The sequence below is a fragment of the Eleutherodactylus coqui genome, chromosome 5 (assembly GCF_035609145.1).
Source record: "Eleutherodactylus coqui strain aEleCoq1 chromosome 5, aEleCoq1.hap1, whole genome shotgun sequence".
NCBI classification, from domain to species: Eukaryota; Metazoa; Chordata; class Amphibia; order Anura; family Eleutherodactylidae; genus Eleutherodactylus; species Eleutherodactylus coqui.
The window spans coordinates 133,233,511-133,247,916 of NC_089841.1; the positions used below are offsets into that span (position 1 = coordinate 133,233,511).

At 44.9% G+C, this 14,406-nt stretch overlaps 1 protein-coding gene across 1 annotated transcript; it reads left to right on the plus strand.

Annotated features, from left to right (window-relative positions):
- The first annotated feature begins 12,550 nt into the window (after positions 1 to 12,550).
- Positions 12,551 to 13,124, plus strand: DUSP18 (dual specificity phosphatase 18). The gene has a single exon (XM_066604906.1). The coding sequence runs from the start codon at positions 12,627 to 12,629 to the stop codon at positions 13,122 to 13,124; it is 498 nt and encodes a 165-aa protein (XP_066461003.1). The 5' UTR covers positions 12,551 to 12,626.
- The last annotated feature ends 1,282 nt before the right edge of the window (positions 13,125 to 14,406 follow it).

The window sequence follows — 14,406 nt, forward strand, 5'->3', positions numbered from 1 at the left end:
CCAAAAGAATAGACTCTGGCCTTATTCACACAAGCGTGTCCAATTTTGGTACGTGAAAAATGGCCACATTTTAAAGCGTGTGTATGTCTGTGTGACTATGTATGCCTCTTTTTAACCCCTTACTGACGGCCCCATTGCCTTTTTTTGTCCTGGCTGGCTGGGATGTAATTCTCAGGGCTGTAAAAACACGCTCGCTGTGAGGATTAAAGCCCGGTCACATGATCGCCGTTTTAAAGTTAAAAGAAAGTGTAAAAAAAGTTTAAGTTTCATCTCCCCTCACGAATTGTATCCATGAGGGTAGATGAAATTACGCACCTAACGCCCCTGGATTTATCCGCGGACCTCACCCCAGCTTCTGCACAAGCGCCCGTCACCAACTTGGTGGACGCATGTGCAGAAGCCGCAGATTGCCTGGGTAATTTAAAATCTCCCTGCTCCTGGATACCAAACATAGCCGAGAGCCTGGAGATTTCATGGGGGCAGCGGTACACGGTCTTTGGTCACATGATCACCGTTATGCAATGGATAACGGCGATCACATAAAAGTAAAAAAAAAGTTAAAATTTCACCTCCTCTCATGGATCCAATCCGTGACGGGAGGTAAAATTATGTACCTAAGGCCTCCGGTGAGGTCCCCAATGGGATCTTTATCCACGGACCTTTCCCCAGATTTGGCGCATGAGCCCATCACCAGAATGGCGGACACAAGCGCAGAAGACGGGGAAGGCCCAGGAAATTTAAAATCTCCTTGCTCCTGCCTACTAAAGGTAGCCGAGAGCCTGGAGCAGTGACCTAGGGCTGTGGTGAGTGGTTTCCAGTCACGTGATCACCGTTATCCAATGGATAATGGCGATCACGTAAAAGTTAAAAAACAGGTGAAGTTTAATGCTTCTTTCAGTTTGGGCCCCGTTGTGCATACGGACATAAGATTAGGGTCACAATGGGTATGCTTCTGAACACAGGACAAACAGGGGTTTCCATTTTGGGGTCAAAGTCGACATTCATGTGTGCTGTGCAAAAAAAACTTTTTAAAATCACACATTTCCCGAAAAAATGAAAAATCGTAATTTTTTTTTCTTCTGCTTTGCTTAGGTCCGTTCAAAAACTGTGGGGGTCAAAATATGCAACACACCCCTAGATGAATTCAAAAGTCAGCTTTTCAAAATGTTCCGAATTTTGGCACTTTTAATAAATATACACAAATTCTATTGGTCTATTTTTTCCACCTAAATGAAGCACAATATGTAGTGAAAAAACAATGTCAGAATCACTTGGATATGCAAAACTTTTACTTTATGTTAAAGCGACACATCAGATTTCCAAAATTTGGCTTCATCAATAAGGTGCAAACAGGCTTCGTTACTAAGGGGTTAAGGTCCTTGTGTGAGACGCAAGTCTTTTGTTTTTATTTTTGCCCACAAAAAAACTGAAAACACACAATTTCTCTGTGATTTTCCCCAGCAGTAACTTGAATGGGTCCCAAGCTACCCGCAGAGGAGGAGATTATAGAGCCTCATGACAAGGTCTTTATCTACCCCGCTATCTCCTTAGCTGTGGGCTGGCCCCTCGGACACTACAGGGCGGAGCTATGGCATCACGAACAGGATGATTCCTCTGCGCCTTCACTTAAAAAGTCAGTGAAGAAGTGCCTCCGCCATTCTTTCCAGACACAGACAAGTCCACACCCATGCCTGAGGCTCTATGGATAGTCAAGTTGTGTCCGGTTCCTGCCCTCTGAGAAAAGACAGAGAGTCAAGACTGAGTCACCTGCAAGAATGGAGTAGTCAAAAGGACTTTGAACTTTTCTCTTATGTATCCTGGATGTGCTATCGTGTAAGGAAGAATCGTGTATTGTTGCTGGACAAGCTGGAATTGCCTGATTTGCACTTGGTGCTACAAAATGTAGGGGACAATATGGATACCCAAGATGGTGCCCAGTCATCTTCCTCTAACCTCACAGAACCCACAAAACTTTCCTGCCATTCAGTTCCCGCCGTGGCTGTGGGAAAAGTAGTGGGAGTGGTCACCCCCACTGCAGAGCAGCGGCAAAATGCTGAGGACTGCCAAGAAGAAGAGTTGCCAATGCTGGTGAGTGAGCCAATAGACTTTACTCAACAGACCAGCGTGAGCACCCTTGCAGGCGAGATGACTACTGCTAAGACTCTCCAATGTTTTCCTGCTAGATATCCACCACCTCAGGCCCGATTTTATTGGGGTGATGAGCCAGAGCTACAGGAGATGCTGCCTATGGTTTCACTGCCAGCCGAATAGAGAATTGTGGAGCCGCAGGACTGCGACCCTGTCTCTGCGGAGGCCGCATCTCCTTCCTTCACCACTCCTCCAGCCGGGAAAAGGCTCAGGAGACTGCAGCAATACAGAGTTCCTGGTGGTTTTGTGGAGCTGCGTTACCCTCTATGGAGCCTCATTCACCGGGACAACCAAAGAGTGAGCGTCATGCTACCACCATCCATGCACCTGTTTATTAAGGAGGACGGAGACTCAAACTATGGCTTCTGCTTCGTGGATGACTGCCCAAGAGGACCTTCGGTGAGACTGTGGCCCGCACTCAGCCATGTTCCGTTGCCACAAGTTTGTAGTGAGCAAACTCCCGTCTTGGAGGACTTGTCTCAAGCCCGGCGGCAGTCATATGCCGACTGTTTTGAGCCCATCCAGGCAGAGGATAGTACTACAAAGGACTTGGAAGGGAGTAACTTTCTAATAGCGAGCCCCTCACTGTGTTAGTCTGTGGGGATTTGTTCATGGGAGGGTAGTGTCACACCATCAGGCTTCAGTGCAGAGTCTGAAAATGAGGAGCCAACCCTGTCGTTTACTCCAAAAGTGACTTGGTGTTGAGAGACTCCATTTGTTATTCTTTTACTTTTTGTCCCAGTTATACCCAAAAAGGACTTCAAAGTTATTTATAGTTCAAGAATGCAAATGTTCGTATTGCTAAAATTTAATGCATAACCTGATTGCAAAATGGTTAAACGTAATGTTTCAAAATGTTTAAAGCTTATGTGCAGTAGGGCATACGTAAAGTAAAAATTCTGCTTGCACTTAACTGACCGTGTGCATTTGAGTGATGCACGTATGAGATAGGAGGTTTAAATGCTACACCCTACTTATCTACTTGGTGCACCAGTGTCTGTCTGTTGTCCTAGCTGTTTCAGTAGGTGCAGCATCATTACTACTTTTTGTATAGTCAGCTCGGTTGGGGGTATTGACTTAAGCTACCACCCTTCATGAGATTTCGAGGAAGTGATGTTCATTCTACTTTCTCCATATTTTTCGAGTCCTACCAGTCACCCTATTTCTATTCTCCTCTTCAGCTACAGTGCTGTATTTCTTCTTTAGTCTTTGGGGAGAAGAATTATGTAAGAGCCCCATAGCAATCCTAGTGGATTCTGGATTCTGTCCAGCCTAGTAGTAATACTCTGTGGGTATGGCCATCCCACTTTCATACACGATGTCATGTATTACGGCTTTACAGAGAAAGTGAGATCCCAGGTAGTCTGAGTACACTGGGATGGGTTTAACTCTGATTAGTAACCAGAAGGGGGAGTTCATGTAATGGTTTTGCCTTACACTATCCAAGACTGTGTAGATGGTTCCTAATGTGTTAATGAGTAAAACACTGAGAAATTCCAACTCCGGATTTCACACTATGTTTTAAGAGGCACCGGGGTCAGGTTTTTTTAAATTAGGGGGGGGGACTATAGTGGCCCAGAGTCAGTGGGGCCTCTCCCTAATGTTATGTCTGTCTCGTGTCAATGTCTTGTCAGTCTCTTATGTGTAGTATGCATTTGAGTTATGTGTATTGCACCTCTGCAGCACTGAATGGGTTATGTCTGGAAAATGAAATGTTTTGTATGTATCGTTTGTGAGTCATTGTGCTATGTACATGTGTTTGCAAGAGGATATGCAAGTGAAGTCAGTCATCCTACTCAGAGAAGGGTAAGTGGAGAGAGTCGGCCTGAGTAAGTCTGCAAATGAGTGAGCCACATAGACAGAGATTGCTCCATGTGAGAAAATGGAGGAAGCTGAGCGATTCCACAATGCCTGGGCCTAGTCTACCCAGGATATGCCGATGCTACCACTAAGCACTAAGTGAGAGAGAAGAACATCTGTCTGGCTAAAAGAGAGGAAAACAAGAATGTGAGTGTTGATTGGTAGAGAGTAAAAGAGAGAGAGAAAGTCCCCGGGAGCGGGATCACACAGATAACTGAGACTGTGGATCATCCGGAATACCCCGAGAATCCTCCCTGTTGCACCACCTCATCTTGTTGTATTTGTGCCAAACTGCTGTTGTAAATTGGACTTTACTAAAATTACAGTAAACAGACACTACTGACCATTCCTGGTTTTGTCCAGAATGTTTTCCGTGTGTGAACTACTTTTTGCAATCATCAGGATTCACCGCAGAAGACGGGGCAGTGGCGTCACGAGTGACTAAAGAAAGGTAACTCAGTTGCTTTCCCTGTGATCTTCACCAGCAGTAACTTAGACAGGTCCCGAGCTACCCCCAGGGAAGAAAATGGTAGAGCCCTGTGACAAGACCTTTATCTACCCCTCTATCTCCTCGGCTGTGGGCCTTCTCCTCAGACTCTGCCGGCGCATAGTGTTTTTTGCATTCACAGAACCTGTTCACATATGCATGCGAAACACCCCCACCATGACTTAAAAGGCTATTTAGCTTTATGAGGTCCAGATGTGTTCTATTTTTCATGGAATTACGCAGTGTACTACGCCTATGCCCGCATTGGGCGCACCTGCCATAGACTTCTATGGGGCCATCAGTGCGCAAATATGCAGGATAATAGAGCAGGTCCTATTTTTTGCATGCACAAAAAAAAACCGTATTAACCCAATTGAATTAATAGGTTCTATTTTTTGTGTTTAGCGCATGCAATTTTTAAATGTGCAAAAATGCATGCAAATACATCCACCTGAAGCCACCTTTAGGGCTCCTTCACACTGGCGAGCACGATATCGCCACAATAAAATCACGGCAATATCGCAATTTTGTTCATGAGAAAAACATTGCGCTTCGCTGGTGCCTGTGATTTTCTTGCGCAATAGATGACAATAGGAGTTTCTAATGTTATGAACTTGCATTTTCGTGCAATGCGTTTTTGTGTTGTGATGGGAAAAAACGGAAGCTTTATAGCGGAACATGGGCAAGAAAAAAATAAATAAAAAATTGCAAAACGCAGAAAGATAGAGCAAGCAGCAATTTCTAAATCTCGCAACATCGCATGAGAGAAAACATCACAAATGGGAAAAAGTCATTGAAAAACATGGGTTTTAGGATTCTGCGTTTTCTTGCAATCTATTTTGTGCGCATCTTGATGGCAAATTGCTGCACTATTTTTCCACAACGGAAAGTTTGCAACAAATCCACCACATAATTAAAAAAACCTTTTAAAATATTCCTAGTCTATATGCCTGGTGGAGTCTGTGCCAGCAAATGTGATATCACCTCGCTCTCCAGCGCAGCGCTGTAGTCCATTCCTTGTCCTGTGAATATTAATGGGAGTGGGACAGGCACCATTATACTGTTTCCCCGAAAATAAGCCCTACCCTGATTTTTCTAGATTTACGGCGAGGCTTGAAATATAACCCCCACCATGATAATAAGCCCTAGCTAGATTATATTTTTTTAAAAAGCAGACGCAGTCCGGGTCCTCCCACTGCTCCGGTGTGCTTGCTTCAGTCCTCGGCTGTCGACAGTAGAGCACTTTCTGGTTACGGGATTCATAAATCCCGCCTCAAGAAAGTGATAGCTCTGATTGTCCATCGAGTTCTGCATTGATTGGTTGATCAGTGCTCAAGAACCAAATGCAATGGCTGTGATTGGTTCTCGAGCGCTGCTCAGCCAATAAGAGCCATCACTTCCTGAAGGCGGATTTATGAATCCGCAACCAGAAAGCGGCCGAGAACTGAAGCGAGCATGTCGGAGCTCAGGAGAGCAGCGGGAGGGCCAGGATCACACCTACTGGGTAGGTATTATAAGGCATCCCTGAAAAATAAGACAGTGCAAAAATTTGGGGCAAAAATTTATATAAGACTGGGTCTTATTTTGGGGAAACACTGTAGCAGCGCCGTATTTGACCATTATCTTATTTGATTTCAAGATTCTTATATAGATTACGAATATAAGCTTACCGTTTCCCTCAGAGCACGAGTGCTTTTTAATGGGTTTACACCTATCTATTTTAAATATACTTATTAATAAAGTTTGTTAGATGAATTTGTTTTCATTCTTATGGCGTATACCTATTGCAGGTTTTGTATCTGTAGACTAGGAATTAGTAGTTTTTTTTTACTTTTACTAATACAGCGGAGTAAAGGTGGATGTAGCTTTTAACCATAAGGCAGCTTTCACACAAGTATATAATAGATGCATTTTTGCACCCAATATTAAGGACGAGTGCCCCAGCCTGACTACAGGTCACAGCAATATAAAGACCTATGATGCCATGCTCCGTCAGTGATGGCTGCAGTCACTTCCATAACCTCCGTGATGGCTCTTATAAAGGTAGGTACTTCATGTCAGTGGACATTTGTATCTATTTGTGTGAAGAGGGAAATGGTGTTGATCGTTGTAAGATACTCATACCATAGTAAAAAGAACCGTGATATCTCTCACCTTCAGATCCAGTATCCGCTTTTCATCGTTATTATCTCTAATTATCACATTGCCAAGATGGGTTCTTGGCACCAGACCTCGCTGAGACCTGGTTATTAAGGTTAGTAAAGAGAGAGCAGAGCGTATATGAGGAATAATATAAAATTAGGTGTGAACACATTATCACGCAGCAGGGCTGTTAAAGAGGTTCTCCGATATGGACAGACACTGCTTAACAGGGTCCTTTTCCTCAGGCCAATGATTGGGTAGAAATGGTCAGTTGCCCAATCATTGACCTGTCTGAATATGCCAGCCATTAGCTAATGAAGGAGTAAACTCTCATTCAACAGCAGATTGGAATTTTTTAAAGCTGGCATATAAATTATTGGTCAGTAGTATATCTGCACATGCAAACAGGGAGAAATGCTGTAGAGCATGAGGATGAACGACTGTAGTAATGGTCATTCATTCCATACCAGCAATTATCTGCTGGTGTGACCAGGGATAACAAGTGCTGATTGACAAATAGCGTGCTACGTCAATTGGCGTTCATTCTAATGGGTCAATTCTTGGCTCTTGTAAAAGGGCCCTTGGAAGGCTTGGAATTATCAGTTGATAATATATTATAAAGTGCCCCTACTACCATAGGACCCCAGCAATCAGCTGTAGTCTGGAAGGAAACCTGGCAGTCGGTGTTCTTTATCCTTGCTCCATCACCACGGGGAAATTAAATAAGCTCTGCATAGTGTCCATACAAAGTAATGGGTCTTCTGGCTAACCCAAGAGAGATCCTCCAGTATGGGATGCACTCTTTGTAACCATTCTCTATGAGAATCCTGAACAGCGCCCCACCCCCCCTTCTTAATTGCTGAATTCCCTAGTAGAGTAAATGAAAATGGGTTTCCTAAACTATTCAACCCCTTTATCCAGACTTCTAAATTCATTATGAATGCAGTTATGTCTGTTCTCGTTATCACAGAACCCATGGACAGGTTGCAGTAAAATCTGGGATCTTCTGAGACAAGTTTGCCATCTGGTGGTCACTGTAAAGTTAGGACTATTAGGCAAAACTGATTCGGGTTGAATTTCTAGGAGTCCAGCTTTAAGGAAAACCAGTCCCATCACTGGTTAGGCAGAAGTTGCCTAATAGGCCAGATCCTTAAAGGGAAGCTGTTATCTCCTTTGAACCCAATACAGCATGACTTTTCAGAGAGCTCCGTGCACACACTTTCCCATTCATCTCTGTGGGACGGCGCACGCACGGAACCATCTGAAGAGTCATGATATGTGCGCCAACTTTACAAGAAGACAGGGCAGGCACAGGACACCCGGGGAGTATAAAACAGCTCCCTGCACTCCCTGTCCACTCATCTTTCAGTCCCATAGTATAGTTTATGGGTCTCAAAAGGTGATGGCAGGTTCCCTTTAGGGTATGTTCAGAAGTAGCGGAAATGCTGCCGATTTTATGTGCAGAAAATTCTGTGCAGATTTCAGCCTACCGCTCCCCTCACTTAGCAATCAGCATCCCAACACTGGCAAAATCTACAGCATTTCCGCACCAAAAACGGAATCAAAATCTCTACCATAAGTGCATTTTGTTTTCAGCTTGCCACTCCTTTCACCCAACAATCAGGAGCCCCTCACTGCACGGCATGGAGCCCTCACCCAGCAAGTACTACTAAGCAACGTGAGCGCCAGTCAGGTGATGCACCCACTTCCGCACCACCTGACTGGTGGCCACGGCACTTAGTAGCAGCTGCCGGGTGAGGGCTGCTCCATGCCGTGTAGTGAGAGGAGCAGCAAGCTGAAAACAACTGCATATCCGCAGCAGATTTCGAGTCAAAATCTGCGCCAATGGTAGAGGTTTTGACTCTGTTTTTGGTGCAGAAATGCTGTAGATTTTGCCACGGGAAATCTGCAGCATTTACGCTATGTGTGAACATACCCTTCAGCTTCCAAAGCTGGAAGTAAGCAAGGTACATGTCCCTCTTGACAGTTTATAACTGAATTAACCTGACAGTATTGCTAAATCCGCCCAGTAGTTAGCAGTAGCGTACAAACCTGTGTAACATTAGGCCTCCTGTGTATTTTCTTGTGCAAAAAGTTACTATGGGACGCTCAGGTGCCTCTTTCGACATTTTAAAACAGATGAGGAAACTAAAAAAAACATTAGATCAAGCAAAAAACTGAAAACCAGACATGCTAAAACATAAGGGAAGGATGACTGTATACGAAGTTGCAATCTGTAGGTTTGTGACATCACCATTGTGTCATAGTCAGTTACTTGGCAGCTGGCTATTCTTCCAACCACATGTGTATATCAGGACCAACACTCAGCAGTTTACAACCTCTGCTGGTAATACCCACCTAGCAATATGTAATATAGTAAGTACTTATCTTTTCTCCTAGCAAACGTAATCGGTATTCTGTAAACGAGTTCATGCTGCCCAAATCACAGGCACGGGGATGTCTGCTGCTCCAAGGAGGTTGCATTCTGTAATGCTGCGGCATTTCAGAATAAATGGACTTTGAACTTTGACTGAGAGCTGTGTCCAAACCACGGGGGTGGGCCATGCTGGGGAGACAGTGGTCAGTCTTCATGTAGTGGGTGGAGAGGCGCCAGCATGGCCCACCCCTGTGGTTCGGACTCAGCTCCCAATCAAGCTTCAAAGTGTATTTATTCTGAAATTTGAAGGGGCGGGTGCGATACTTACCCCGACTCTCCAGGTAACAATTTCATTAATCAAAGACATTTAGATTTCTTATCCCTTGTAAAGCTTTTTAGTCTTTTTTTGTAAAAAACTCAGGCCACCATTTTGTACTTTTATATCATCATGGAACTCCCCTAGATGGCTTTTAATATTCGGGTGATTTACATTAAGGGGTACATTATATATAAATATAGCTAAATTTAACTTGGCACAACACATTAAATAATATAATCTGTGGCACTCTCTTTGCCCTTTCAATACCTTTTAAATGGCTTTTGTTAGGTTAAGATAACTTGTTGCAAGAAGTTATCAGTGTTCGGATAAACCTTGCCCCATCTTTAATTTTATAACCACTTACACAATTACCAATGGGTAGGAGGTAGAACATGTGGTTCTTATATCCCTCACGGCATGTGTTATTCCGCACATACATTTTAGATTGTTTGGCCAACCACTATCACCTGATATACAGAGGCATACTCAGCTCAACCGAGCGTGCATGTGGTCTAATTGTAGAGAGGGGAGAAGGCCACTGCTAGAGCAGCTCATCTCCTCAAGAACAAAAGGATAGAACAGATGAAATCCAACTGCCCCGTATTTATTTCCCCAACATCTGTCATCAAAGGAGAGCCAGAAGACTCCATACACTAGATCAGTGATGGCGAACCTTTTAGAGACCGAGTGCCCAAACTGCAACTCAAAACCCACTTATTTATTGTAAACTGCCAACATGTCAGGGGGCGGGGCTTATCAGGACGTATGATTTTACCCCCGTCGTTCTTAAAAGGACAAGGCTGTTTCTAAATACACTGGGTGCAGATTTTGACTTCTTTTGGATGCAAAAATGCTGTGGAATTTGCCACGGAAATTTCCGCTGAGGACATTCTGCAGCACTTCCACCTCATGTAAACATATCCCAGCAGTGATATTGACCCCCCCAGAGCGGCCCCAGCAGTAAGGGTGACCCCCTCAGAGCAGCCCTAGCACTAATAGTGACCCCAGAGCGGCTTTAGTGGTTATAGTGACCCCGCACAGCTGCCCCAGCGGTAATAGTGACATCCCACAGTGGTCCCCAGTAGTAATAGTGACACTTCACAGCGTCCCCAGTAGTAATAGTGACATCCCACAGTAGCAAGTAGTAATAGTGACATCTCACAGTGGCCCCCAGTAGTAATAGCAACATCCGACAGTGGCCCCTGTAGTAATAGCCCCCACCCCACCCCCCTCTGAGACCCAAATACCCGCTCCCACCTCATCTGCTTGGTGCTGTTGCTGCCACTGATCCTAGGAGCACACTGTGACGTGCTTCCAGACACCTTCTCCCCTCCCCTGCTCTCGCGGAACCAAGTAGGAGACGTCAGAGAGGGGGGAGGAGGATCCTGGCTGCACACTGACATCACGGTGTGCGCCGGGATCAGCGCTGCTGAGTGAATACCAGCAGGGAAGCTGCGGCACCCCTGCCGGTATTTACTAATGTGGTGAGCGGCCGATGGCGGCGAGTGCCAGCTGGGAAAGCTCTGAGTGCCGCCTCTGGCACGCGTGCCATAGGTTCGCCACCACTGCGCTAGATGATCGGCAAGTCTGGCAGGCTCAGTCGAACTACGTTTAACATGTACGGTCAACCATAAGCAACATTAAGGCTTGCAAAAATGCCACTTTTTAGCATTTTGATGCAGTGGGCTCTTTTTTCGGCAAGAAAAAAAATGCGTACAAACATTAGCTGTAGGTTAATAGTAAAACGTGAAATACCCCACTAATATTGGGGTATATTTACTAAAACTAATGTCTAAGACCTGATTCACTGCTTTTTTTACTGTACCTTTTGCGCATGCAAAAATAATATGCAACAATGCCTTCAGCCTTTAAAATGGCCAAATAGTTTCGGGACTTCAAAATGTTCTCATTCCCTTCGCAAATGTGCAGGGAAAATAGAACGTGCTGCGAATAGTTTTGTACAACTGAAATGAGCACAACAAATATTGTATGGGTTCTCTTCTCTGTGCGTAATATGCGCAAATACAGCCTAATGGGTAGACCGTGCAAACTTAGACTACACTGTCTAAAAATGCACCAGATTATCAACGTGGCTCTACTGAATGCTAAATCTGTTGAATCTTTAGACAATCTAGTTTAACTTTATACCACCTATTAGTCAAGATTAGTTTACTCCAAAAATTGCACCAAAGTTTAGTGCAATTCTTCACACAAATTTTGGTGCATCATATTGCATTTATTTCAACTTATCCACGGAGGAAAGCCCCTTCATTAGACATGTTGTAAAAAAGTGTCCGTAAGTGTCTAAAACATAGTAAATGTGTTTTCTGTGCATCTTCCAACACAGATAAATAGTGTGTGAAAATCCTTCATGTAAATACACCTGGTACTATTATATCTTGTCTCCACCAGGGTTATGGGTGGAGACAGCCTAAGGTAAAGGGAATGCCTAAAGGTTCTCATTGGCAGCCAAATACACACCCTCACCGATCTGCCCATAGCTCAGTGGAAGCTTCTGATTGGCTGCCATATACATGCCTTCAGCAAGCTTCCGAGAGGAGCAGCAGCTCGGTGGAGTCATGCAAAGGCTTCACAGAGGGAAGGAGCTACAGCTACATCAGCGGTCGGGAGGGGAAGGGGGGAAGGGGGGAGGTAATGACAGCGGGAGCTCCCGCTGTCCCCTCTGACTGCTGATAGCTGCAGGATGGCTACCGCTGTTCCTCCCTCCCTGTTTACCCCCACTGATAGCAACAGGCTGGCTCCCCACACCGATTCCGATTCACTGCCGCAGCTCCTGAATGGCAAGCAGGACGCCTGTAGCTGGCGTCCTGTTGCCATGACAACCCAGCGACTACACAAGAGAGGGCGCTCTCTCCCTCTGTGAAGCCTTTGCACGTCTCCACCGAGCTGCTGCTGCTCTCGGAAGCTCGCTGAAGGCGTGTATATGGCAGCCAATCAGAAGCTTCCACCGAGCTATGGGTAGATCGGTTAGGGTGTGTATTTGGCTGCCAATGAGAACCTTTAGGCGTTCCCTTTACCTCAGGCCGTCTCCACCCATAATCCTGGTGGGGACAAGATACAATAGTAGCGTGATGATAGACTGTCAATAGTTGACAATTGGACAACCCCTATACGTTGTTGCATTGTGTATGATACAGTATTTAAAATATATACCAGAACATTTTTAATGTATTTTTTACACTTTTATTACAGCTTAAGAGATCTCCTGGTGGTAACAGCTTATGAAAAAGAAAAGAAAAGAAAAACAGCTTGTGTAAGAAAAGAAGGCAACAATGTCAATTTCCCAGCTGTCCCAAGTAACGGATGGATTGTTCGTGAGCAATGCAGCAGCGGCGATGATGCCAGTCTTACTGAGAAGCCGCCATATTACACGTGTCATTAACGTCTCACTAGGACATAACACACGTGTCATTCCTGATGTGGAATATCTACACTTCCCTGTAGCCGACCTACCAGAAACCCCCTTGTATGATTACTTTGAAACCATATCGCAGAAGATTGACGAAGTAGAAGCTGGTGGAGGGCGGACGCTCATTCACTGTGCGGCAGGTGTAAGCCGGGCTCCTACACTCTGCCTGGCTTATTTAATGAGGTATCATGGCCTTACCCTGCTGGCTGCACATGCTCACTTAAGAAAACAACGGCCTATTATAAACCCTAACATTGGCTTCTGGAAACAGCTAATCGCCTATGAACTGTACTTATTTGGAAAAAATACAGTCAGCATCATTGACTCTTGTATAGGACCTATTTCAAGCGTTTTAGAGTGAAACAAAAGCACAGATCGATTAAAATGAAACAAGCATATTCGGTTTGGGCTTATTTTCTTTTGATAATTTAGCAAATTAAAAAAATAAAAATTCTCTGGTCTTAAGGGGTGGTCAAAGTTATATTTTTTAGTAAAAGTCTGTTCTGCATACAGTAAGATTAAAATCGGCATATACTCCCCTCTCCTACTGAGTCCTGCATCGGTGTTCGGTTCTCTGCTAATCTGTTTATTTACAGACTTCAGTCCCGTCTGGTTTACGGGACATCACAGGTGCTGCAGCCAATAACAGAGCTCAACAGGTGAGATCTTAGCTGTCATTGGCTACAGCGCCTGTACATCCCGTAACCAGGCTGGGGCAGCCTATAAACGTGACATCAGGGAAGACCCCAAGCTGTGGTACAGAACACAGTATAAGCGGGAAGAGGTGAGTATATGCCAGTTTGTTATGACAGTGCATTGGGAGCAAACCTTAACTAAAAAAGTATAACTTGGATCACACTTTAAAGGGAACTTTGCACCAGAAATTTAACTATTAAGCCACCACCATAGCACTATGCAGGATGTTCAATGTATTGCATGCACTGTGTTTCTAGACAAATACATGCAACAGGCAGATTAATCATGTCCCCTCCTCTAATTCCTGATATCAGTGCTTGCCATACTGCATTCGCATGCACAGTCTGTGCAGCCCTCTGCTCGGGTATTCTGGCATGTGCAGTGAAGCAAGGTGTGTAGACCTCAATTCCACTTCCAAGTCTGCAAGGAAGACATGAGCAGCGGGCCACATGGCACATCTTTTAGTGCATGCGCAGTGAAATGAGGTGCATGGAAGATGAGGACAGAGCCATATGGCGCATGCCCATGACGTCAGGGCAACAAATGCTGCTGTCAGGAGCCAGGGAAAGTGATGGTTGATAGGAGTGCGAGATTAGTCGGCTGGTGCAGTGACTCGGAGCTGCAGGCACCCCTGGATGACTCACAAGTGGGCATCTACAATGGCACTGAAAAATAAAAGAATTTGGGGTAATTCTTATTCTGTATTTTTAAACACATACATATGTGTAATACATTGACCATGCTGGATAGCGCTATAGTTTGCAGCTTAACCCTTTCCAGTCCAATTTGTATCCTGGTTTTCCTAGGGGGTTTACTCTTTTTCTGCCATTATACAACGGCGCTATCTGCTGGCTAAAGCCAGTACTGCATGAGGTGACACGTTGGATAGGCTCCAACAGCAGAGAGGCTGGCAAATATACAGTAAGAGAGCCCCGACAGACGTCTTC

What these genes read in the sequence shown, in the direction of transcription:
- DUSP18 (XM_066604906.1), top strand. Translation starts at nt 12,627, where the DNA reads ATGTCAATTTCCCAGCTGTCCCAAGTAACGGATGGATTGTTCGTGAGC.